Source organism: Phytophthora ramorum, assembly GCF_020800215.1.
Source record: "Phytophthora ramorum isolate Pr-102 chromosome Unknown Phyram_PR-102_s0004, whole genome shotgun sequence".
Taxonomy (NCBI): Eukaryota; Oomycota; class Peronosporomycetes; order Peronosporales; family Peronosporaceae; genus Phytophthora; species Phytophthora ramorum.
Window position 1 is genome coordinate 1,672,277 of NW_027150650.1, and position 23,466 is coordinate 1,695,742.

The 23,466-nt window shown below is 55.9% G+C and overlaps 9 protein-coding genes across 9 annotated transcripts; 3 read left to right on the forward strand and 6 right to left on the reverse strand.

Annotated features, from left to right (window-relative positions):
- Window positions 1-759: 759 nt before the first annotated feature.
- KRP23_5134 (uncharacterized protein) lies at window positions 760-1,059 on the forward strand (the record flags this gene model as incomplete). The annotated part of the gene is made up of 1 exon (XM_067890172.1): window positions 760-1,059. One exon carries the CDS (start codon window positions 760-762, stop codon window positions 1,057-1,059), a length of 300 nt encoding a protein of 99 aa, XP_067746738.1.
- A 419-nt stretch (window positions 1,060-1,478) lies between these two features.
- KRP23_5135 (uncharacterized protein) lies at window positions 1,479-2,693 on the reverse strand (the record flags this gene model as incomplete). Its single annotated transcript, XM_067890173.1, has 1 exon — window positions 1,479-2,693. The coding sequence occupies one exon, from the start codon at window positions 2,691-2,693 to the stop codon at window positions 1,479-1,481; it is 1,215 nt and encodes a 404-aa protein (XP_067746739.1).
- A 1,480-nt stretch (window positions 2,694-4,173) lies between these two features.
- KRP23_5136 (uncharacterized protein) lies at window positions 4,174-7,359 on the forward strand (the record flags this gene model as incomplete). Its single annotated transcript, XM_067890174.1, has 8 exons — window positions 4,174-4,673; window positions 4,738-5,316; window positions 5,395-5,427; window positions 5,508-5,676; window positions 5,742-6,161; window positions 6,252-6,577; window positions 6,647-6,722; window positions 6,817-7,359. The coding sequence occupies 8 exons, from the start codon at window positions 4,174-4,176 to the stop codon at window positions 7,357-7,359; spliced, it is 2,646 nt and encodes an 881-aa protein (XP_067746740.1).
- Window positions 7,360-7,616: 257 nt separating this feature from the next.
- On the reverse strand, window positions 7,617-9,065 carry KRP23_5137 (putative ADP-ribosylation factor GTPase-activating protein AGD6; the record flags this gene model as incomplete). Its single annotated transcript, XM_067890175.1, has 3 exons — window positions 7,617-8,195; window positions 8,279-8,833; window positions 8,901-9,065. 3 exons carry the CDS (start codon window positions 9,063-9,065, stop codon window positions 7,617-7,619), a joined length of 1,299 nt encoding a protein of 432 aa, XP_067746741.1.
- A 2,804-nt stretch (window positions 9,066-11,869) lies between these two features.
- KRP23_5138 (Importin-5) lies at window positions 11,870-15,339 on the forward strand (the record flags this gene model as incomplete). Its single annotated transcript, XM_067890176.1, has 2 exons — window positions 11,870-15,074; window positions 15,155-15,339. The coding sequence occupies 2 exons, from the start codon at window positions 11,870-11,872 to the stop codon at window positions 15,337-15,339; spliced, it is 3,390 nt and encodes a 1,129-aa protein (XP_067746742.1).
- Window positions 15,340-15,642: 303 nt separating this feature from the next.
- On the reverse strand, window positions 15,643-16,315 carry KRP23_5139 (Mitochondrial fission 1 protein; the record flags this gene model as incomplete). The annotated part of the gene is made up of 4 exons (XM_067890178.1): window positions 15,643-15,722; window positions 15,792-15,968; window positions 16,029-16,107; window positions 16,205-16,315. The coding sequence occupies 4 exons, from the start codon at window positions 16,313-16,315 to the stop codon at window positions 15,643-15,645; spliced, it is 447 nt and encodes a 148-aa protein (XP_067746743.1).
- A 185-nt stretch (window positions 16,316-16,500) lies between these two features.
- Window positions 16,501-17,685, reverse strand: KRP23_5140 (TLC domain-containing protein 2; the record flags this gene model as incomplete). Its single annotated transcript, XM_067890179.1, has 6 exons — window positions 16,501-16,590; window positions 16,653-16,709; window positions 16,777-17,117; window positions 17,195-17,429; window positions 17,518-17,562; window positions 17,635-17,685. 6 exons carry the CDS (start codon window positions 17,683-17,685, stop codon window positions 16,501-16,503), a joined length of 819 nt encoding a protein of 272 aa, XP_067746744.1.
- A 667-nt stretch (window positions 17,686-18,352) lies between these two features.
- On the reverse strand, window positions 18,353-19,117 carry KRP23_5141 (mRNA decay activator protein ZFP36L1; the record flags this gene model as incomplete). The annotated part of the gene is made up of 1 exon (XM_067890180.1): window positions 18,353-19,117. The coding sequence occupies one exon, from the start codon at window positions 19,115-19,117 to the stop codon at window positions 18,353-18,355; it is 765 nt and encodes a 254-aa protein (XP_067746745.1).
- A 1,866-nt stretch (window positions 19,118-20,983) lies between these two features.
- Window positions 20,984-23,042, reverse strand: KRP23_5142 (U4/U6 small nuclear ribonucleoprotein Prp3; the record flags this gene model as incomplete). Its single annotated transcript, XM_067890181.1, has 4 exons — window positions 20,984-21,398; window positions 21,479-21,789; window positions 21,860-22,346; window positions 22,414-23,042. The coding sequence occupies 4 exons, from the start codon at window positions 23,040-23,042 to the stop codon at window positions 20,984-20,986; spliced, it is 1,842 nt and encodes a 613-aa protein (XP_067746746.1).
- Between the last annotated feature and the right edge of the window lie 424 nt (window positions 23,043-23,466).

Here is a 23,466-nt window from a genome sequence, read left to right on the forward strand (position 1 = left end):
CTCTCAAAGTTTACCAACGGCGCTCCCGCCGGTCTCTGTTGCGGTGCTGCAGAAGCAGTTGGTGGCGGCGCTCCAAGCTTGGGGGAAACTGCTAACTTTAGCTTACTGTATGTGCGAGTCGTTACGTGACAGTTTGCGCTCGCGATCTGAGTCTCCGCTGGGACGCCAGCTGGAGTTTCCTTATCGGCCATAGCGCCGCGGTCGAAAAAAGAAGGCGAATACGAGGGGAATCGGCGGAACGCGGCCGAGGCGTTCCAACGCCGAAATGCGTGCGGACGTTAGCGTGCGTGCGAGTGGAGGCGTCCGACGCCTTCTGGCTATCGTAGGCGGGTGGATTTTCACCCTTACGGAGCTCTTCCTATGCATACCCATTCATCCTCGCCCCATAGCGTCTTATACCATGCTGCAAATTGCAATGAAGCTTGTGGCCGAATGCCAAAAACTCAAGGCTGGTTCTGAAGCAAATGGGCCACTCTGGCGAGTTTAACTAGGCACCATACAAACACCATGTGTAACTGTGCCGGAAAGACTGCCACCTCAACGGTTTTGGGGGCGAGTAACGCAGGCTGGTCTCGCGCACGTTCGGCGCGAGCACCTGGAAAGGCAAAGTCTCCGTACAGGCCACAAGCGACGAGACCAGCAGGTCGGCAAGTCGCTACGGTGTACGGGCTCCGGTTGCCAGTGCGTCCGAAATACTCAGTGTGCAATTTGCCATCAACGTCCCATTTGCACTTTTCCACCACCGAAGCACCAGACAAGATGCTAGGCAAGCGTTGCGCGTCAGAAATGGAGGCCTGCCTCACCGAGTACTACCGCCAGGAGTGTCTGCGCGCGCTGTACGCCAAGCAGGAGCGCCCGCGCGACTGCGCCTGGGTCAGCAAGGACATGATGGCCAAGGCCCCGCGGAGAGCGCGCAAAGGCGTGTCGTTCGCCATGGCCCCGGAGATCATCGGCCGCGCCGACCCCACCGTCGACCGCAGCCCCATCGACGTATCTCCCGTCTCCAAGCTCGAGCTCGTCGTGCTGCTCTCGCAGCGCACCTTCCCGGTTCAAGCCTAGGTGACGCGACAACTCAACCAGTCAGCCACCAGAACAACCTGCACAGGACAACCAGACTACATTCGTAGTACATCAAAGAACGGCGGACAACGACAATGCGAGCTAGTGCATGCACCGCACCGCTTCCGCGCCGTTCTAGACGACCACATACCCCTCACTCCTCATACGAGTGAACCTAGAAGACCGGGCCCGCGGCGTTCAGTAACGGACTGGACACGTCACCCGAGTAGCAGCATGTAGCTTACAGAACCACCGCTATTTAAGAGCAATTCAAAATGCCAACACTTCCAACAGCACACACCGTTCTGGCCTTCGCATTCAGCAACACCTTACACCAGCAATACGTTCAGGCGACAAACCACCGTCAAAGGGATCAGTTCGGTGCGGCATGTCGTCGCACAGCTCGCCAGGCCTGCGTTTCAGACGTCGAGCGGCATGAGGCGATCGACGTCTCGCCGCGACACACCCTGCTCGAGCAACTGGGAGCGAGCCTTCGCGCGTGTGACGAGAGCCTTGTCGCGCGCCATCTGCAGCTCCAGCTGGCGCAGCGTGAGCTCAACTCGAGCTTTCTCCAAGTCGATTTCATCAATCGACCTCAGCGGCGGGCGCTTCTTGACCGGTTCCTCGAACCGATCCTGTTGGCGTCCTGCGAGTCCATGCCCCACCAAGTCGATTTCATCAATCGATCTCAGCGGCGGGCGCATTTTGGCCGGTTCCTGGAATCGATCTCGCTGGTGTCCTGCTAGTCCATGCTCCTCCAAGTCGATTTCATCAATAGACCTCAACATCGGGCGCTTCTTGACCGGTTCGTCGAATCGATCTCGCTGGTGTCCTGCTTGTTCACGCTCTCCCTCCTCTTCCAGCCGCATCACTGAAATGGATTCCATTGCCCTGCTCTTGCTTTTCCTCACGGGCCGCGTCGTCGGCGGCGTCGGGGGCGTCGAAGGGCCTCTCACACCACCCACAGACTCACTGTCAAAATCCCAGACCATGTCCTCCGACATGGGCTCCATGCCTCGTCGTTCACGCAGCTTATACTGAAACCGCTTCTTCATAGGAGAGGGCGACCGCGACCGCAACCGCGCAGGCGGAGGACTAGCAGCTCGAGCAGGAGTGACAGGAGGAGCGATCACAGCCGCTACAGGCTGCACCGTCTTCCTCTTTGTGCTGAGTCTCGGCCGCTTCTTGGGGCGTGCATCCTCCTCCACGTCCTTCATAATAGGTTGCAACAGAGCGAAGTAGCGGCAGTGGCGCTCTAGTACCCGGTGTAAATTGCGCTCGGCCGGGGTCCCTTCAGCCGCTTGCAGCTCGCGCTTGGTACTGGCCAATCGCTCCGCGGCTTCGCGGTACGAGTCCTCCAGGTCCGCCATCTTGGCCTGCACCTGGTTGGCCGTGCGGTGCACGAGCCCCTCGGCGTGCAGCAGCTGCACGATCTCGTCGGCCAGCGGGCGGAGACTCGTTCCTGAGGTGGAGCAGCTCCGCCAGCGGCCGTAGTTCCCCTCGCAGACCAGCCAGTCCAGCAGCACGCCCATGGAAGACTTGCGGCCAGGACCCGTGTGGTCCGACGTCCACTTGGTCGGCGCAGACTGTTTGGTCGCCTGCCGCGCACGGAAGAAGCTCGGCTTGACGTGCATACCCACTGCGATTCTCTTTGGGCCAGCCACGCGCCCCCTCGGCTTTCAGCCAATCCGCAAGTTGAAGTCGAACGATTGGCCGAAAACAGTTGCTACACTTCAAGCACCATCTTGTAGATATGTTTACCAGTGTTAGAGTGCCGCTCGCTACTAGATTGCCATGCATGAAGGCGCCGTTGCTGGCTATCGCTCATGCAGGTTTGCTAACGGAAAAACACCCGCCCGACGTACATGCATATCAACGATGTGGTAGTCGTCGACGGCGTAGTTCTACCGTATTTTGAGATGAGTTACAACCGTCTTTTGGTATTTGTAGTGTCCATCACTCCATTTCCGCATTCTTCTCCGTGAACATCCAAGCTGCACGATGAAAAGGATGTCTGTCTTCTGGAAGACGGGAAGCTGCTTGTCGTGGAGATCGAGGACAAAATGGCTGCCGTGGACTTGAAACGCTGCATCAAAAACCAGGCGAGTCGCCCTGCAAGTGATGTTTACATATGCTTTCACTAACATGAGGTACTGCTCAGCTACTACCCGACCATTTCAGCTTCTCGAGGTACGTCGAGTATTTATTTTCTTGTCAAGGATAGGGCTTTACTTTGCTGTTGTTAGCGCCAGGGTCCGGCAAGAGAACACCCCTGCTCGACAGAGGTTTGTGTTTGGCTATCGTTCATCATTACCTACGCACACGGTATGCTACAGCTTGCTAATCGTACGTCTATGACTCGCAGCGGATTCGAACCTACCTCAAGGTATGCTTGTACCTCGCCGCTTTGCAATACACTTGTGACTGAGAGAGAGAGAGAGACGAGCAGAACAATAACGTGCACAACTCTTCTGCATGACCCTTTCTAAGCGTATGTGCGACTCTGCTTTTCTTTCTATCCTGTTCATGTTGTGGGTTGCTATCGGGACTGAACCAGTGGACGAGCAGCAAACGCCCGCGTGGCTTGCTCGAATGGGTCTCGAATGGATTTGCTTCGTCTTTACGTTGGTTAAGTCCTCGTCACTTTCGCTCCAGATCAAGAAGAGTGTTTAGCTGGTAACTCATTTACGGGACGGTTTGCGCAGTAGTTTACGCCCGTAAACTTGTTTCACAGCATAGCTAGGAGAAGTAAATGCAAGCAGTCTAGCTAATCTCAGTTGTCAATTTGCCATCGAGCCCAAGAACTCATTACAGTCACCTTCTCGATCGGCTTCGGCGACTTCGTGCTCAAGGTACCGAGGGCTATGCTGGCCCACTTCCGAGCAAGGCTTGCCGAAGAGGAAGACTCTCCAACCAGATAGCATCTTTGGATAGACCATTTTAGTCGTGAAACAAACACAATTTTGCTTTGGTTGCATGGTGTTCTTCGTAGGAATGGTGAGTATTCTGATAGAGGTACTAGTTACATCAATACATTTGGAGAGGCTGTGGTTCTCGTACAGTTAATATATAAAATAACACGTTCCACTTCCGTTTTTTTGACGAGTTTGAATTATGGCGGGGAAGCGCGGCATCTGCAGCTCGCCGCTGTCGTCTGCGGACGAGGCGGAGGACACTGGGGCGTCCTCCAGCGTTTTCCCGGAGCTGTCTCCGTCCCCTTCGCCCAAGCCTGAGCGCGCTAAGCCACACTCCAAGAGGAAACCCGCGGCCACGAAGTCGCTCTTGCAGCCGCCCAAGAAGCGCAAGACGCAGAACCAGAAAAGTGCCAAGGAACTGATACACGACGCGGCGCCGGAGCTCGTGGAGTATCTGACGGAGCAGCTGGGTGCCGTGAAGCAGACCAAGTACGAGGCGGAGTTTGGTGGAGGGCAGGGCTTCATCGTGAAGCTGCCGCCCTCCAGCTGGAAGAGCAGGCGCCAACGGGGCGAGCTGGAGACTTGGGTGAAGGCGTTGGGCTTCTCGTCCGGTGCTACGCTGAGTCGCACAGCTCTACGCATTGCGAGTCTCAAGGCGGACGTGATTCTGCGAGAACTGAAGCTGCGGGTGCCTTCAGAGTATGACAACTTTACTTTTTGGGTAGGGTGGGGATGGCTAATAGTTGTAATCTTTGTGATGTAGGGCAGATGAGGAGGAGGCGGAGATGATGGTTGATGAGAGTGGAGATGCAGAGGGAGATGAGGACTCTGGTGGTGCTGGTGAGAAAAAGCAGGGAGGGTATTTAACGGATCCGGCGATGCTTCGGTTGAAAAAGTACTTTGAAAAGTTGGAGGCTCAAAAGCTCGAAGTCGTGTCATATTCGGAGAACCACCGACTGCTGTCGTCCACGCAGCACATGGCCATCGCTGATGCAATGGAAGATGTACTGGCGCAGCCTTCGGTTCGTAGGGATCGCCGTCTGGCTAGACGACTGTCGAAGCTGGGGAGAGTGTCGGGTCGCCGCCTATCGTCCATTGCTGTGGCACCATCATCATTTCTTCCGACTGTGGAAGACGACTGGATGTGGAATCGAGAGGATAAGCTGTCATTGACGCCTGTTAAGAGGCGTATTTCACTTGGTGACACAAGTTCGACGCAGAAGAAGAACGTGCTGGGAGAAAGCGTGCTATATTTTGTGCTGCATTCTGGCTTGGTGGATACTAATACGTTGAAGGAAGTGCTGCGCAAGGTCTCGATCATGTGGGAGAAGATCGCTGTCATGTAAGTTTCTGCAGGGGTTGTTACACATCCTCGATCAACCAGCTAATACTGAAATCTTGTGTTGTGGCATGTGACAAGGGCGTACGCATGGACAATCGCAGACTACTCCAAGTATGTACAAACGATTATCAATACTGTTGCTTTTCATTCTGGTATAGGCTCTAACGAGGCTGCTTGCGCTGTGAAAACAGGAAATCAAACTTCTACTCGATGAATCAAGTCTACACGCGTCACCCTCGTGGTCACTATCTCGCGAACGGTGCTTACAAGGAGGTGTTTAAGGTATTTTCGTCGGAACGAAAGCGACTGGAGGCTATCAGCGTAATGAATATCGGCGCCATCGAAGACACCGGCAACAAGGTACGTGCACTCTATTATTTCAGAGCGATGCACGTCACTCGTAGCAACTCACACTGTTGTGGTAGGGGGTTATCCGTCAAGAGGTAGCACATTCGGTGCTGCTTTCCAACGCAACCGAGCATGGCATTTGCCCCAACTTTCTCCGGATTTATGATGTTTTTCTCGCGGGTGAGCACCCGCGACCGGATCTCTGGGGCAGCAAAACGCGTCGTAAGCCGGTTGAATTGCTAGCGGACACGGACGCGGACTCTGGGGTCTTTGGTCATCTGCAAGACCTGCCGTCAGATGCGAAAAAGGAGAGCGAACGATTATTCCAGTACATTCGAATGGAGTTCTGCGATGGTGGAGACCTTGAAGACTTTATTGGCCTCCAGAAAAACAAGATCCTCCCTCTAGAGTCGGTTGCTATACCGTTTTTCTTCCAAATGGTGTTTGGATTGTACTGTGCTCGAGACAAGTTTAATCTGCGGCACTGCGATATCAAGGTTCGTGATGGCTGCTACAGTAAAACAAGCCCGTGTGTTCAACAGGGTTTACTAATGCGCTCGTATTTTTTGCGTACTTTGTATACACAGCTTCTCAATTTCTTCCTGAAGGACATCGGACGAGCCAATCCCAGCAAAACACCAGGTGCTGCTGATATTGTGCTGAACTATCTACTGGAAGACTCGTGCTTTGTTTTACGAATGCCCGCGTCTTTTTCGTACTATGTAAAACTGGCGGATTATGGTTCTGCCGACTCCAACCCAGACAATTTGGGGAAACCCGTCACGATTGACCAGTTTGCTACGCTGGAAAATTCACCTGTGGAATTTCTACTGGAAGGCGATGCAGCTGAACAGTCCTACGCGGCAGATACGTTCTCACTGGGGCTTTGCCTCTTGCATTTGTTTACCGGAAGGTATGCTAGGTTGTTGGCCCACTCTGGTTACTCTTGTGGATGTGCTAACTTGTGTTACGTGGTAAACAGTGCTCCGTACGAAGAGCTTTTGGATGCAGTGCACTGTCCAGCCGAGCTTCTAAAGGACCTGAAGTTCTTGTGGACGGTAAGTGCTTGCGAGAAGGTTTTTATTTTGCACACGTGAGTTTGGTTTAACGGTTTCGACCATGCTTGCTCTTTATTTCATGATGCACTGTTAGAGCACTCGCAAAAATTCAGGATTCTCTGTGATTAAAAGCGTGGCACGCGGTGACGACGAGAATACGCTTTGCCACACTCTGTATCGGTACATTGTACTGTTTGGGCTACCAGAGCAAAATCCAAGTGAAACGAGGGGGATCGACAAGGTGTGGCAACTGCTGTTAAAACATCTACGACCGGAGGATTCGGCTGTCAACTACCCCCAGCGACGATCCAGACGAAATGCAGGCTCGAAGGGCACATGTCCACACTCGAAGACGAAGGACCAGTATGTGCGTGACCAGTCGCTATACTCGCTGAAAAACGGCTCCAACGATATTATTCGTCGTTGCCGTGAGGGGTTGGAAAGTGTTCCCGGTGCGATGGACCTGCTAAAGAAACTAGTTGGCTTCAACCCCTCACAGCGCCCCACACTCAAGCAAGTGATGTACCACCCCGTGTTTTCGAACCTTCGGTCACCTGCCAAGAAGAGCGACGCTGATTATGTGGTTAGCTACTATAAGAGCAGACTTGAAGGCGTTCGATTGGTTCCAGATGTGTAGAACTTCGCTGGGGAACAACTGGAGATAGAACTTGCCAACGACTGCCTAACTAATTTGAATCAGATTTTTCATTTACATGCTCTATCTTATCTAACAAGAGAACGACTTCAAAACACTTTCAAAGTCGTTCGAGACCAAAACGCTCCGCCCACGATCGGTGGACGACGCGCAATATCGTCTATCTGGCTGTTGTCCCCATAGCCACCTGCTTCAAGAGTAGTTCTGCTGGTTGATTAGCAGCCGCCAATACGCTGCCTTCACCTGCTCCAGCCTCTCATGAGTCCTTCAACTCGAAGCACCGTAATCTTAATCGGACGCGGAGCTGTACAAATTTCCCGAATCAACTCCTTCGGCTTCAAGTACTTTTGTCCATTGACAGCCACCACCCGCGAACCAACCAAAATGCCATGCTTTCTAGCGATGCAATCCTCGTCGACACTGCGAACAACGCAGTAGAAATCGTTCGAAGACAAAGAACAGCCGAGCTCCTCCTTTGTATGCAGCGTCACGTTAATCTCAACGGTCCTCGGCTCCGGGACGGAGGATATCACGGTCTTTGGCCCCTCCGGCGCCATCTGGGAGCGAAAAACGAAGTGGAATACCATCGGCCGCGGCAGCGTTCGGAGCATGTCCACGACCTCGTCAAATTTCATGTTCTTCACGCTGTCTAGACCGATGAGAAGACTTCCAACAATTACGTTCGCTCGCTCAGCAGCACCTCCGGGGATAACCCGAGACACCTCCGCATAACCACTGTTGGCCTTCGCTATGGTGAAGCCTAACGGTTCACCAGGAGCTCCAATCTTGCGTTCATACTTTCTCCACTCCACACCACACTATCATAACACAGCAACACCAGATAACAACGTAAGCTAAACAAACATTCAACGAGGCGCAGAAAAATCCATGCAGAACGCACCGATGCACTAACACTACACGTCTTTGAGTGAGCGTTCAGCTGCTGCAAAGGCACCATGGAGCGGCACGTCGTACACTTCACCGCAGTGTCACACGCAGGATCGTTCAAATCCAGAGTCCTCGCTGTCATCGTCGGCGACACCGCAGGGTCATCTTGCACAGGTCGCTCTACCCCACCTTCCTCGCTGTTTAAGGAGGCAATACCCGCCAGCATCGACAGAAACCCCGTCGCGGTGAACGCGCAGTCCACCGACGCATCTTTCGCTGCTGCGAGTTGCACCCTGCTCCTGTACGCTTTCGCCACGCCGGACGCGTACTTGTCCACGAGCGGGAGGTCCGTGACCCCCGTGCCCGCGCACACCGCGAGCCATTTGGCGTTGCCGCCCAGCTCCAACGCGCGCACCTCGTTGGCCGTCCACGCGTCCATCACCAGCGACTTGACGAAGCTCGTCTGCACGCCCAACGAGCGGTGTCTGCCAGCACAGACCAGACACAGCAGCACGCCGAAGGAGACGCCCGCCCACTGCGGACACGCGCTCTTGCAGTCCACACAGCGCTGTCAACACAAAGCACCAAGTCAGCTAAATAGTACGCGCTACATCCATTGTGGCATGGGAACGTACGTCGTTGCCCGGCAGCAGGCGAATCGCCACTTCGGTCGCGGGCGAGAGACGCACCATCGCGGTGGGCTCGGGCATCACGCCGCGCTTGCTGCTGCCCACGACAGAGCTGCTGTCCGCGGACGACGTCGTGGAGCTGCAGCTCGAGGACGCCTTAAGCTGCGTCATATCGGAGCCGTAACGATTTTCTAATTCTGTGTTCGCTGTTCGCGATTGGACGGCGCAAAAACTCAGGACGCGCGGGCTGCGTCCCGATTTAAGTGGATTTTTCACCACCGCGGCATAAACCGACGCATCATCATGCTCCGATTTTCAAAAGAAGTGGGACAAATGCCGCAGAACGGAAAACCCCCTGGGTTTTGCATCAGGGGAAACAAAACACCCAGGGTTTTTCATCGCGGAGTTTGGCAAACCTGTGAAAATGTATAGGTTGATGGCATATTGTTTCAGAGGTTTTGGCAAACCTTTTTTGAAAAAACCATGGGACAAACGCGGGAGGAACAAAACACCCATGTGTTTTTCATACGGGGAACACATTAGGGCTAGGCGGCGATGAGTGCATCGTGGTCTGCCCAAATAATGTTTTGGCTGCTGTTTAAATGGCTGGGAAAGTCGGAAAGTGGGCAAATCGCACTCCAGCCATTATTATTTCAAGCAACTTTAGTCGGTGTCAATACACGCGGAGGAATTTTTGCCCCGGGCGGCCATAGTTTCAGGTACAGTAACTATTGCCACCCTCCAGGTGGTGTCAATACACGCGGAGGATTTTTTGCCCACTTTCGGATTTTGCTGTATTAATTGGCTCGGGAATTTCAAAGTGGGCAACTTATCCTCGAGTCGAGGATCAGTTGCCCACTTTGAGCTTTTCCGAGCCATTTAAACAGCAACGACGAGGATCGGCCTTTCCGAGCCATTATTATGTCATCAACGTGGAGGACGGAGGTCGGGCCACGTCCGTTTTTCCTAGCACGTCATTTTCTGGAAAAGATGTCTGAGACGCGAGAACTGCACGACGCGCACCAGGAGAATGTGGTCCCTCCTCCACTCGGAGAAATGCCACTTGCCCAGTACTCCACCCGCATCACCCACCCCAGACTCCCGATAGAAACTCATCCCCACCCCCAGTACTTCGCCGCGCTCGCAAGTGTGCCAACGTCCCCTCGGCCAGTCCCGGGTGTACCAGAAAACATCGCTCTCGCCACCGCTCGGATGCACACTGCTTCGCGACGCGTCGTGCCGAATGCCTACAGGACGCAAAGTCCGCTGCCCAAGAAACGCCGTCCGCGACTAAACCCCAGCAGAGAAGTCCCAGATTCGCATGCGATACCAGAAAGGGGAGAGAATTACCCAGCTGCATCAAAGCACAGGACACGCCTGCACCACGATCGACGCCATCGTCCACGCCCAGCCCAGCCAAGACGAGTCGAAATCAGGTAAACCCTATCGGTGAACCCCCATGCGTTTCGTGGTGGAAATGCTGAAACGAGGTCTTAAGCATCACACAAACTCAATCGCTCAAGGATATCGCAAAGCTTATGGGGTCGACCGTCGAGTATTTGGCCGCATGGAGCAGGACATATTGGGTAGACTACAAACTGCAGTTGTAGACTACTGGTTTTCTCGCGACGAAGCTGCACCTCAGAAGCTCATTGATTTGCTCGACGGCGCAGAGACCTCAGTAGATATTGCTATGTTCATCTTGTCGCATCCTGAACTGACAGACGCTATCATCCGGGCCTCCCAGCGTGTCACGGTTCGTGTTCTCGTTGATCGGGCACAAGTCATCGAGAAAAGCTCAGCAATGATAAGAAAACTGGTTGAAAACGGGGTCAACGTATATCACGCAGGCCCCAGACTCATGCACTGGAAGGTAGCGATTATCGATGGAACCGTGTTGACGATGGGAAGCTGCAATTGGAGTGTGGGGGGAATGACGTTGAATTGGGAACATACTGTTGTATTGCGTGGTCCTATTGTTGGAGCACACGCCGTTGAGTTTGACGAACACATGTGGTCTGTTGCCGTGCAAAACAACTGGCAAGTTGAGATAGATAGCCGCGGTAATGTTCATCTGTAGCGTCAAGCGATGGTGACAGCAGTGCCGCAGCGGGTACTCCGAGCTGGCAGTTTGGTTTACAAGGCACGGGCAACTACAGCACGGTCGCGTTCGATGGAGCCCGCCATGCAGAGACGTTTGAGACGCGCACGGCTCAGGCGCACCTTGATTCGATCAAACGTGAGTTCGAGCTGCTCTGGGATGAAGGACGGATTTGGGTTCTTCTGATCGTAAGTGCGCCCGCTGACAGAGTCTCTTTCTGGCACAGTCTCTTGATAGCTAACACGACGGACTTGTGCGTGCTTCTCTACGTTTATTGCTTGCGTGAACAGTGTAACCTCGTGAGCACTAGCTTGCAACTTGCGGTAGACGCGTATCTCTCTCTCTTGGTGTCGGCGGTAAGAACTTGGGCTCGACGTACATGCTTCAAGAACTAAACGTGACTGTTGTGCAGGCAAAACGCGCGAGTGCGATAGCATGTTCTTCGATGACAACGGCGGGCTGTTCGAGCAGTCACTGCGTCTGGTGATTTCCACTGGGACGTACTTGGTGCCGAACTGGGGCGCACTGTATGTGTTTTACGTACTGCCACGCTTCCAGTTCTCCACGGTCTTGGACGTGCCCGGACTCCTGATGGACGACGAGTGCGACGAGGCGGCGTATGAATTGCTTTCCGTGATGAACGCGTAAAAACAACCTCGCTACAACCAATTTAAACAGCAGGCAAAATAATATTTGGGCGATGCACTTATCGCTAGCCCTCCGATTTTAAGTGCAGGCAAAACCGGTATTCACTAGTACGTGCGCTTTTGCGTACCCATTTCAACACCAGCTGATCGAGTGGCTGGCTGCCACGCACCTGTTGGCATTCCCAAAGTCGCCAGCTTTCGTCGTCACCTCCCCCGATTGCACCAAAATGGACTTCTCGGCGCTGGTGGCCGCTCTCATGAGCAACGACAACGCCACGCGCAAGCAGGCCGAGGCGTCGTACGCGGCCTTCAAGGCCGAGCAGCCGCAGACGCTCGTGGCCAACCTGGTGCAGCTGCTGCGCGCCGCGCCCGAGCCGGAGGCGCGCGCCTTCGCCCCCGTGCTGCTGCGCCCGCTGCTGGAGGTCAAGGCCGGCGTGTACACACAGCTGGACGCGACCGCGCAGGCCACGCTCAAGGGCCAGCTGCTGGAGGCTGTGGCCAGCGAGCCCGTGGCCCACATCCGCCGCAAACTCGGCCACCTCATCGCCGAACTGGCCGCCGTCTCGGCCAAGTTCGAGCAGCCGTGGCCCGAGCTTCTAAGCGCCGTGTCGGCGCTCACCAGCAACGCAGATGCACTGCTGCGCGTCACCGCTTTCGACCTGCTGGCCCAGCTGGCCGAGTACGTGGGCGAACTGTTGGCCCCGCACAAGGAGAGCTTCCTCACGCTCTTCACGAACGCACTCAATGACGCAAATGGAGAGGTGCAGATCGCCAGTCTCAAGGCGGCCGCGGCCTTCCTGCTCACGCTTGAGGACAAGCAGGAGCTGTCAGCCTTTGCCATCATCATCACCCCTATGCTGCGCATCATCCAGGTGCTCGTGAGCTCTGGGGAGGAGGTGGCCTTCCGCGAGGTGCTGTCCGCGCTCGTGCAGATCGCCGAAGTGCACCCCAAATTCTTCCGCAACGCGCTGGACGATGTGGCTCGCGCCATGATCTTCGTGTGCTCGTCGCAGGAGCTGGACGTCGAGACGCGCGAACTCGCGCTCGAGTTCCTTATTTCGCTCTGCGAGAACGCCGGCGGCATGGTCCGCAAGTCGCAGTTCATTGTCACGTCCGTCGTGCCGCTGGTGATTCAGCTCATGTGCGAGGTCGAGGAGGACGAGACGTGGGTGCAGAAGTTCGACGACCCGGAGACCTTCACGGAGGCCAACGACGCCGACAACTCGATCAGCGACGCTGGAGCCGCTGCCATTGACCGTCTGAGCACCTCCCTGGGCGGCAACGCTGTGCTGCCCGTGGCCATTCCGGTGATCAAGGGCTTCTTGGGCGATGCCGACTGGCGCAAGCGTCGCGCTGGACTGTACGCCATTTGTCTGCTGGGCGAGGGAGCCAAGGCGCTCATGACGCGTGAGCTCGACAACGTGGTGGGTATGGTGCTGCCCTTCCTGAACGACCAGCACCCGCGCGTGCAGTACGCTGCGCTTCACAGCATCGGCCAGATCGCGGAGGATTTCGGCGAGGTCGAGAAGGGCAAGAACTTCCAGGCCAAGTTCCACGCCGTGGTTGTGCCCGCCCTCACGGCGCTGATTCAGAACGAGCAGGGTGTGCTGCGCACCCGTGCGCTTGCCGCCAGTGTTGTCATTAACTTCTGCAACACCAACGTGTGTAAGGCCAAGCACGTGGCTCCGTACAGCCAGGCTCTGCTGGAGGCTCTCTTCAACGCGATGCGCTCGTGCCCGCGTCAGGTCCAGGAGCAGGCGATTACAGCAGTGGCCAGCGTGGCCAAGGTGATCGGCGATGAGTTCCTTCGCTTCTACGACATTTTCATCCCGCTGGCCAAGGAGGTGCTGACGAACGCTCACGGCAAGGAGTACTCTCTGTTGCGTGGCAAGTCCATGGAGTCGATCGCTCTGATCGGCCAGGCTGTGGGCAAGGAGCGTTTCGTGAACGACGCCAAGGAGATCATGGAGATTCTGGTGCGTGTACAGTCGAGCGAGGAGCTGGAGGGCCCAGAGGTGCAGTACGTGGCGCAGTCGTGCGTGCGCATTGGCAGCATCCTGAAGGAGGACTTTGTGCCGTACCTGCCCCACGTGATCCCTGCTCTGATTAAGCAGGCGCAGATCCAGCCCGACATTCAGCTGTCGGACGTTGCCGACGACGATGTCGAAGAGGATGGCCAGACGGCGGACGGCAAGGACACGATGACGCTCGAGATCCGTGGTGTGGGCAAGAAGCGCCTGGAGATCAACACGAGCGCTCTGGAGGACAAGACGAACGCTTGCAACATGCTGTATCAGTCGGCGCTTGACCTGGAGGGATGGTTCTACCCGTACGTGGCTGAGGTGGCGCAGGTGATGATCCCGCTGATCGACTTTGAGTATGTCGAGGACATTCGCATTGTGAGCAGCCTGACCATGGCGAAGCTGCTGAACTGCGCGGTGGACGGCACCATGAACCACGGCCACGGCGCGACAGCGCCGCAGTTCCCGCAGCAGTTATTCGAGAAGTTCTTCGAGCCGATGCTCAAGGGTCTGCAGGAGGAGGAGGACCTAGAGTGCCTCGGCGCCTTCGCGGAGGCCATGTCGGCAGTCCTGGAGGTCTGCAAGGAGAGCCAGGAGAAGGGTTTCCAGGTGGGCATCCCTCTGGACCACGTCCCCCGCGTGGTGGAGGTGTTCAAGAAGGTGGCGTCCAACAGCGCCCAACGTCTGATGACCCAACACCAGGAGAACCAGCAGGACGAGGACTATGATGCTGAAGCCGCTCTGCAGCAAACAGAAAACGATGAGCTGGAGGAGGGTGTCTTCCGCTCGATGGTCGACTCCATTGGCTGGATCGTGAAGATCCAGAAGGAGGCGTTCTTCCCTGTGTTCCATGCTCACCTCCTGACGTTCGTGACGCCCCTGCTGGAGCAAAAGACGGTGCCGATGCTGCGTGGCCAGGCTATCTGCATGATCGACGACATCATTGAGCACTGCGGTACTGCTGCCCAGGAGCTGGTGCCGCTGTTCCTGAACCACCTTGTGCAGGGTCTCGAGGACCCGAGCGCGTCAGTGATCCAGGCGTCCGCCTACGGCATTGGTGTTAGCGCTGAGAAGTGCGGTCCTGCGTTCGACCCGTTCTGCCAGAACGCTCTCGAGAAGCTGGTCAACTTGATCAACGCCTCAGCGAACGTGGAGGACGATGAAGTTGGCGCGGCCCGCGACAATGCTATCAGCGCTGTGGCGAAGATTGTCCTGACCCGTGAGGGTGCTGTGGATGCCGCGAACATGTGGCCCATGTGGCTCAGCTGGCTGCCGCTCCGCACCGACGTGCTGGAGGCCCAGGATGTGCACGCTCGCCTGATTTCGCTGGTTACCAGTGGCAACGCTCACGTGCTCGGCGCTGAATACGCCAACCTGCCCCAGATCCTGAAGGTGTTCGCTTCTGCGCTCCGTAAGTTCATGCCTTCTCTGCTGATATGTCCTGCTGTGTGAATCTGTGTCTGACTTGTGCTTTGTTTTGCTTTGAAACAGTGTTCGATCTGGCCCAGGCGGAGGATGCTGCGGACGACGAAGATGTGTCGACCATTTCGGAGGAGACCAAGCCCCAGCTGCGCGAGCTGCTGGCAAAGCTGCAGTCTCAGCTGCCTGGTCCGGTGGTGCAGGGCGCTTGGGCGAAGCTCAGCGGTGACGAACAGCAGGCGCTGTCTCAGTTGTGAGGCGTTGGGGGAGAACTTGGTTATTGATCGACGACATCGGACATGCATATAGAGATACGAAAACGATAGGCTAGTACCGGTAGGTAGTTTTGTCGCGTTCAGGTTACGGCCGCTGCGCTGGTGGTCTCGTTGACCTGCTAATGAATAGAAACATAAGTTGGAGATGCACTTATATGTTTACTTAGACTTGTGTGTGTTGGAGGTTTGAGTAGGTATCAGAACGTTGCAGCTCTCGGCGTATACTAGTAGTTGCTAGAGAAGAGGGAACACATCAGTTACTGGACTTGCCTACACATTCACGGCTTATCTCTTGAGCAAAAACTTGAGTGCCAGCCCTGCAACAACCACCGCTCCGACGATACCCACGCCTACCACGTTATCTTCTGCTCAGAGAAACAACGACCTGTTATCAGCCCCCAATAGCAGCACAACCTTCCACTTTCATCACGGACCTTTTGCAACGACCTCCTTGATCCGTTTGTGCAGCAGCTGCGCCTTCATGTGTGACGGCTCCATCCGGAGCAAACGCTCGCAGTAGCTGCGACTTGCGCGGTACTCGCCCAGTCCGCACAGCGTCAACGCGATCCAGTACAAACTCTCTTTTGGGGCATAACTCTGTTTTAACAGATCTGATAATACACAGGTTAAAGCCAACTTCACTTTTTAACAAAGCTGCAATCAACTGGTACCTTCCAGTAATCCGATCGCGCGGAATTTGTCGTCGCGCTTGCGGCTTTTTGCCAATGCAATGGCGTATCGCAGCTTGACCTACACTCCGCACCAGCAGAAAGTGTTAACGTAAGCGACCGCAAGACTACCATTCCGCACTGGTTTGAGGGCTCAGATCGGCGGAATCAGATGATACCTGAGGCGACGGCTGCTCCTTCTCCTGCTCCTGCAGATACTCCTCGCGCGCGGCCGCCAGCTCTTCAGGAGAGAACCAGTCCGCGTCCGTCTTGGCGCCCTTCATGGTCATGGCGCCCGCCTGCGCGTTGCCTGCCTGCCTCCGTGGCACCTCGGCGGGTCAAGTGCAGATGCTGCTCTTTTTTACTGCGAATTCTTCAATGAGAAAAATGGTGTGGCGCTGTGTATTACTTTTTGTTTTCACAAGTCGCAGATTCATGTTGAATTTGTGTTTTGCTGGCGTGTAGGGTCTATTAGCTAGGAAGAGTTGGTCGCTGGAGCGGGCGAAGGAGGCACCTTGGGCAGCGCAAAGTCCTTGCTACACGCTTTCCGCACGTCGAGGAAGAGCTGGAGGTAACGACAATAGTGAGCTACAGCCCTTTATCGGCCAATGAATGCTGCTAACGTACATGAACATTGAGCAGGTTGATGAAGATGATTCCACCAAACGCCATAGCAAAGTGCAGCTGTAAGTGACAAGAACACGCTGTTAGTAGACTTGACGGCACAACTATAACTGCATGTACTTCGTACCTGCTGCGCGAAGATATCTCTTGCTTGATACGTCAGCACGGCGACGATCAGGTGCGGTGCGAATCGTGCCACGATGAACGACCCCCACTGCGCACGCCATATCCATTGCAACAGCCGTGACTGTCGCGCTGAATAGCTGCTCATGGTGAGCATTTTTCGGGCGTGCATGAACACTGAGTGGAGCTCACAGACCAATGCAAGTGACAGCAGTGGCACACCTACAGTCTTGGTTAATGCGGAGATGTAGCAAACGAGCACCACCACGTGGTGCAGGATGATGCCGGGGGACTTGACGTACAGGCCGTTCAGCACGTAGTCCCACAAGTCGTACGCAAAGTATCCTGCAGCAAAGAGCACCGACGCAAGCGTTAGCCTTGCCATCAACGCAACACAACAACCACTCCCTTCACGTCGTTACCAGTGGAGACAGCGGTGGCCAGGAACTCGCCGCTTGTCACAGTGTTGACATAGTCATCGTGCAGCGAATGTGCTGAAAGCAAAGCCGAAATCGCCAGCAGCGACGACAGCGCCGAGTGCAACATCGATACGATCGTATTGCTAAACAGCAACTGGCCGAATCTAGATAACATTGGAAACGCCTTCACCTTGGCGGAAGCCAATGGCACAGCTACGACGCGGACCACCGCAAACGCCTTGCAGCAAAGAGCCCACCAGCAACATCAGTGCCCAAAACAATAGTAATGGAGTATTCATACCGGTAGTCGAAAATTGCAGCCGTACCAGTGAGGATGCCACGACAACCCACAGTCGCGGATCAGCATACAGCTACCAAAAGGTGTCATCAAAAACGGTTATTCAGGTCGGAGATGATTCACGTTGCAAGCGTCAAAGGCCTACCATGGCCGCGCACATGCTGAACCACGTGACAACGAGCGCTTCGGTGAACATGGCGTTTGCAGAGGCTAGTGGACGTCTTCAACGCGGTCGGCTCGATGAGAAATGCGCGACTGGAGCGCTTCTTCCCGAGGCCAGCGCCGGGTTCTTTGACGTTCCCAGCATTGCGCTCGCCTATCAATACTAGAAACGACATTTCTACCAATCATGGACGATGGTTGTTGATAAGAGGATCCGTACAACGCAGCACGTGTGATCATCCATGGAGTGGATGCAATGAACGACAAGAATGAGAGGGGGGTCAACATCCAATCTCTATTGCTTCGTCTGACACGCTAATCTCAACTCCGAGAATGAACTTCTCCCAGTGGAAGCTCGAACGATGGCAGCTCAACACATCGATGACTAAAACGCTGCTCTTGTCTTTATAGGAGAAATAAAAAACGTTTTTCTTTGTAAAAAATGCTACAGGCTGGAGGTGCAGGAAATGGAAACGAGGCTGCTGTCAATCCACCGACTCGCAGTTATACACACATTTTCCTCTCACTCTTCACATCCAGGGTGGGGACTTGGGGGCTCTCATCGCCAGCCAGCGTCGGCTTCGAACTTGTGTCGCTACACGTCACTCTCATTTTTGTGCACTTGGTGGTCGTCTGATAAATTATGATGATACTGGACGAGGACAGAGCTGGCTGGTGACGTGGCCTTCGGTCCGTCCTCTTTACTCGTCTTCGCGGCAAATGCGCTGGAAAATGGTCAGGCGCGAAAACTTGGACGTCGCCGACTCGGTGCTGCTCGACGACCGCGGCGACATGGCGTTCAGAGCCTCCCCGCTGCAGCTGCTGGTGATACTGCTGCGCAGATCAAAGCTGCCCAGGTCGCTGCTCTGGAACGAATAGTCTAGGAACGGGTCGCGACTCAGGTACGAGTCAAACTCAGGCTTCGGCGGCGACACGCCGCTAAGCGGGGCCAGCGTCATGGGGGCGTTGAAGCCTCCAAACGGCACGGACAGGTCGATCGGCTCGAGTCCGTTGGTGTACGGGTTCACGAGCAAGTCTTTGTTTTGAGCATCCTGATCGTCCGACTCGCTTGCTGTGCTTGACATGTTGTCACGCAGGTCTCCGCTGCCGTAGTTGACGAACCGCTGGTCCTCGTCGCCCGGGTGGCGCGTGTGGAGGAAGCGGCAGCGCGAGCCGTACATGCACTTGCCCGTGGACATGAAAGCTTTGCAGCGCGTGGTCTTGTACTTGGGGTGGCGCAACACGCCGCGCAGCTCGTCCTCGCCGTGTGCGAACTGGCACTTGGAGCCGTAGCGGCAGCTCCCGTTCTCGGTGAAGTGCTTGCAGAGCTCGGTCTTGTAGAGGTTGTTGCGCGCGGTCTGCGGCAGGCGACCGCAGTCGATTATGTCGCCGTTGGCCAGCACGTGCATGCGGTTGGGGCTGCCGTAGCTGGGAGTCTCAATGGGGCCCATGTCGGTCATCCGCATCTCTGCTGGGAGGCTTGTGTGGAGTGGAGTCTATTAGGTTGTGCTTGTCTGGGTCGACAGGCAGCGCGCTGGAGAAAATGTAGAGTGAGTAACTCGGTGCACGCGTCCGAAGGAGCGAGAGGAGACCGGAGGCAGGAGACGACGAGCGAGCGACGCACTGCACGTATCGAAGGCGGCAGGAGAGAGGGAGCGAGGCAAAGCTGTCGGTCCCCGATACGAGCGAATTGCGTTGTGACTCGGCCTCCATGGCCCCGCCCCAGCACAATACAACCGGACACTCTGAATTTCTCACCGGCGCTGAACCCCGCCAGCGTAGAAGCGACCGCCGCCATCCGCTGCTCGAGTATCAGAGCCGAGCGACGGCGTTTGCAACAGGAACCCTGGCCCTTCTGCCTTATCTCGACCTTTTTTGCATACAAAGGCCGAGTCAAAAAAATCGGCCCAGCTTGGAGGTGGTGAGACCTTATTCCTCGCGGCCTCCCGCTGCGGTTCGCGGTGAGGACGCTGCACGCGGTAGGGAAGCTTCCTCGGGCCGTGATTTATTAGAGACGTAGCGCCGAGTATTATACTGCAGCCAGGGCTGGTTGCCGCCCTCTTCCTCGAGCGCTGGCTGGGATAGGCCCACGGACGACAGCCTCGAGCTCGCGGTGGCTCGCGCAGGGATGGGGCTCTCGCACAAAACGCTGTGCTCCGCCATCTTCCATCTGGCATGGCGAGCTCGGCTCGGCGTGGGCCCGTTCTCTTGCTGGTTGCAGTTCGAGGACGAGGCTCCATACAGACGAAAGGCATCAACTCAGACCCGCAGCAGCCGGAAGATGTCAAGCACCATCCGTGCACCAAGATCCACTCGAGGCTCGAGCCTGTCGGGGCTGGATGGAGTGTCGATTGCCAGTGCGGCGGCACGTGCGTCGTCCGAACAGATGGCGCCGGTCGGGCGTGGCGCTCCATTCCGACGTCCGCGGCTGGAACCCAGGAGCTGTCGGTGCGGCCAGCAAGCTCCAGTTTCTGAGGCTGTCGGGTGGCCGCTGCGGAGACTTGTCTGCTGCACCGAAAACCACGAGCGGATGACGAGGAATTTTCGCCGTGCTGGCTACCGAGGCTGTCGTGCAGAAGCCGTCGCGTGGTCGACAGTCTCAACTTGACATGGGGCTTGATGCCTCAAGCAACGCGGGTCCTACATGTAGCCGCGCTCGCCTACCGAGGCTTGGACAGTTGATAGCCAAGTCAACTCTAGTCAGGCGCTTCGACGCTCTCCGTGACGAGGCAGCGAGCGTAGCAGGAGCACACGCTGCATGCACAACGATCGCGAGCAACGCGACGTTGACCGATAGGGAGCTTCGCTCCGTAGCTTTTGACCAAGTTGTGGCGACGAGCGCCGCAACGCTACGGCACTCACGCCGCGAAATCCGCCACGCTAAATCGCGGCGCGGCGTAAAAGAGCGCGATTCCCTCTAGCCCGACAGAAGCATCGGCCGATCAAGCACGCCAGCCTGGCATGAGCGGACAGGGGATCGGCTCCAGCTGCTGGCTGGAGGCACAGATAGCCTTTGTCGGGTGCCGCGAATCTTCAACGGTCTCTAAGATCAACTCGGATACGAATAGGATACCGCTGCCTCGATGATCGCAGAGCGCATCACTGCCCGGCACCGGAGACCGAGTCAACATCCTGCATCTCGTGCGAACGACAACGCAGGACAAGACAAACGACGACACCACAATCGCACAATGCAACAATGAGATGGACGCTTGCACGCAGAACCAGGCCGACGAGCCAAGGCTCGCCAACGGCGTGTTTCTGCCTGCGAGGGGAAGACGCCCTTGGGAAACGGACAGTCGTTGCATTTACGAGGCGTTCTATCAAGCGCGTCAAGGAGCTGCCGCGGCTGCCTCCGCGGACTTCTCCACGAGGTCCCAATAGTGCACCACGTTCTTGGCCTCCATGACCTTCCGCGCCGTGACCGTCGTCCGGCACTCCTGGAAGCGGAAGCTATTGAACGCCTTGCGCGCGACGACGCCCTGCCAGACCAGCAGGCAGCCGTTGCCGCGCTTGGCCGCGTCCTCGTCCTCGCTGTCCGACTCCTGCTCGGCCTCGCGAGCTCCTTGCCAGTCGATGCGCCGCATCATCAGTTTCGTGTACTGCTTGATGGCCTTCTTACCGCCTTCCACCACGACCGTATTGATATCACTGTCCTTGCAGATCAGCACGCCTCCCGTGAGGTGATACTGCTGCGCGTTGACATCCACCTTGAATCGGTGTTGCGGGTTTGAGAGATCCGGCACTCTGTTTCAGTAGTAGAAGTTGAACCGAGTTAGTCGACACCAAACAAAAACACACACAACGAAATAGCGCAGAGCACGTACTTGAAGAGCGCCACATGGATGTCGCCGGCAGCGTCCTCCTTAATCTTGCGAAGCTTCTTCTCACGACGCTCCTCGGGCGTGAGCTTGCGAGCGAGGTTACGCATCTCGTGGTTCTTTTCGCGCTGGGCGATCTGCTCGCGAACCTTGCGCTCGATAGCCGACGGGTCTGCCACAGCTTGCTCCGAAAGCACGCGCATCATATTGGATAGCTTCACCTTCGGTTCCGGGGGTGGTAGCAAGCCAAGTGCAACCTTATCCTGTTTCTCCTTCTCACGGTCAGCACGGTTCTGCCGGCGGATCTTCTTGCGCTCCTACATCAAATGGACACATGTAAGCCAATGAAATGCACCTCATAACAGATATACAGTGACTGGCACGTACTACAGCAGTGAGCATGAGCGGCACAGACACCGGTTTGTCGTCGTGCTTGATAATCAAGTTGAGCCGCGCTGGGTGCTCAATAACGTGCACGGTGCCGCAGTACTTGAGCTTCATTTCAGTGTACGAGACCGTCGCATCTGGGTTCTCCTTCAGAACTTTTGCTTTGATGAAGCCAAATTTGTCTACCATGGCGCGTTTGTCCTTCGGAAGGTATTCCACATCCCACCACTCAACGTCCGGAGTGGCCATCTCTGGCTTCGGTGGCACCTCCACGGTGTCAACCTCCATCCTGTTGGTCTTTTCCTCATCTACAGGAGTCGGGTCTGCTGATTCATCAATCGGTACGATTGCTTCCTTCTGGTATCCTCGCGGGTTGCGCCCCGACGTGAATCCAGCCATCATTTTTTTGGCATCACGCGCGCGCACCTGCTCAGCCTGCTTTACATAGGTGCCTTGGGTGACAAAGTTAAAGGTCTTGCGGGCACGCCTGCAATCCAAACAACCAGCCAAATATTAGCTACACTTCCCACATTTGAATACGTTTTCACACGTACGTCTCTCGCTTCGTGACCTTCAGCCTCGGATCCACCGTCTCCAATTTGTCTTCCTCGTCCACTGTGCGATGTGATAAGTACGGGTTCTGGTTCTTCTTGGCCCTCCCGCTTTTGGGTGCTCCCTGGTTCGCCTTGAGCGTCGCGACGGGCGCTACCATCGGTTTCTCCGCGACAACATTTCCGTTTGCGTCAACCTCTCGTCCCTGTTCATCAAGTAACAGCGGCGCCGGCATAAATGTACCACCCGCGTGCTGCGTGGCAACGGGTACAGTAGCTGCGGCCCCGGGCGTGCGCAGTAGCGCCTTGATGTGGCTCATTTGGCTCTGTACGGACTTGTAGATCTGGTCTGTGCGCCGCCTCTTCTCCTGCTCGATGCGGCGCAGCTCCTCCGTGTCGCCATGAGCGGCTGTGGCGCTCGGTATGGCCGCTGGAATGGCTGCAGCGACCGATCCGGGGATGGCGAGCGATATCTTGGCTGCTGCAGCGCGTGCCTGGGCCGCGGGGTTCAGCGCGGCCGTTGCACCGGACGATACGGCCTGTCGCTTAGGTGTTGGGGCTGCGGAGGTCCCTGGGGCGTCGCCGAACCTGCTCTTCCGCTTGCGCCGAGGCGCCTCACCATTTTGCTCCATGATCGGCGGCGGATGCTCGTTCGATTGGGTGGAGCGAAGCAGTAGCGTGATTGCTCGTTTAAGTACGATACGACACAATAATGTTTGAGAGGCATATCGCATTTGACACAAATGGAGCGAGAAAAAAAGCCAGCACCAACAGCATGCCGTTTGACAGTGGGAGGGTGGTATATAGCTTGGCATTAAGATGACGTTCTTGTCGGTTTCGATGGGTGGAAAAATGCCGTTCGGGAGGCTTTACGTTTACCGTTGAAACCGCTGCCAAACATTTATACGATACATTATTTTCAGCAGGTATGATTCCAATGTGTATTTGTATCTCAAACCCGTTCATCCCGATATAGCTGCATATATCTTATACGTTGTTGAGATGCATTCTTACCGCGGCCTAACATTGAAGCCCCCTTCCACACAAGAGAAAAGA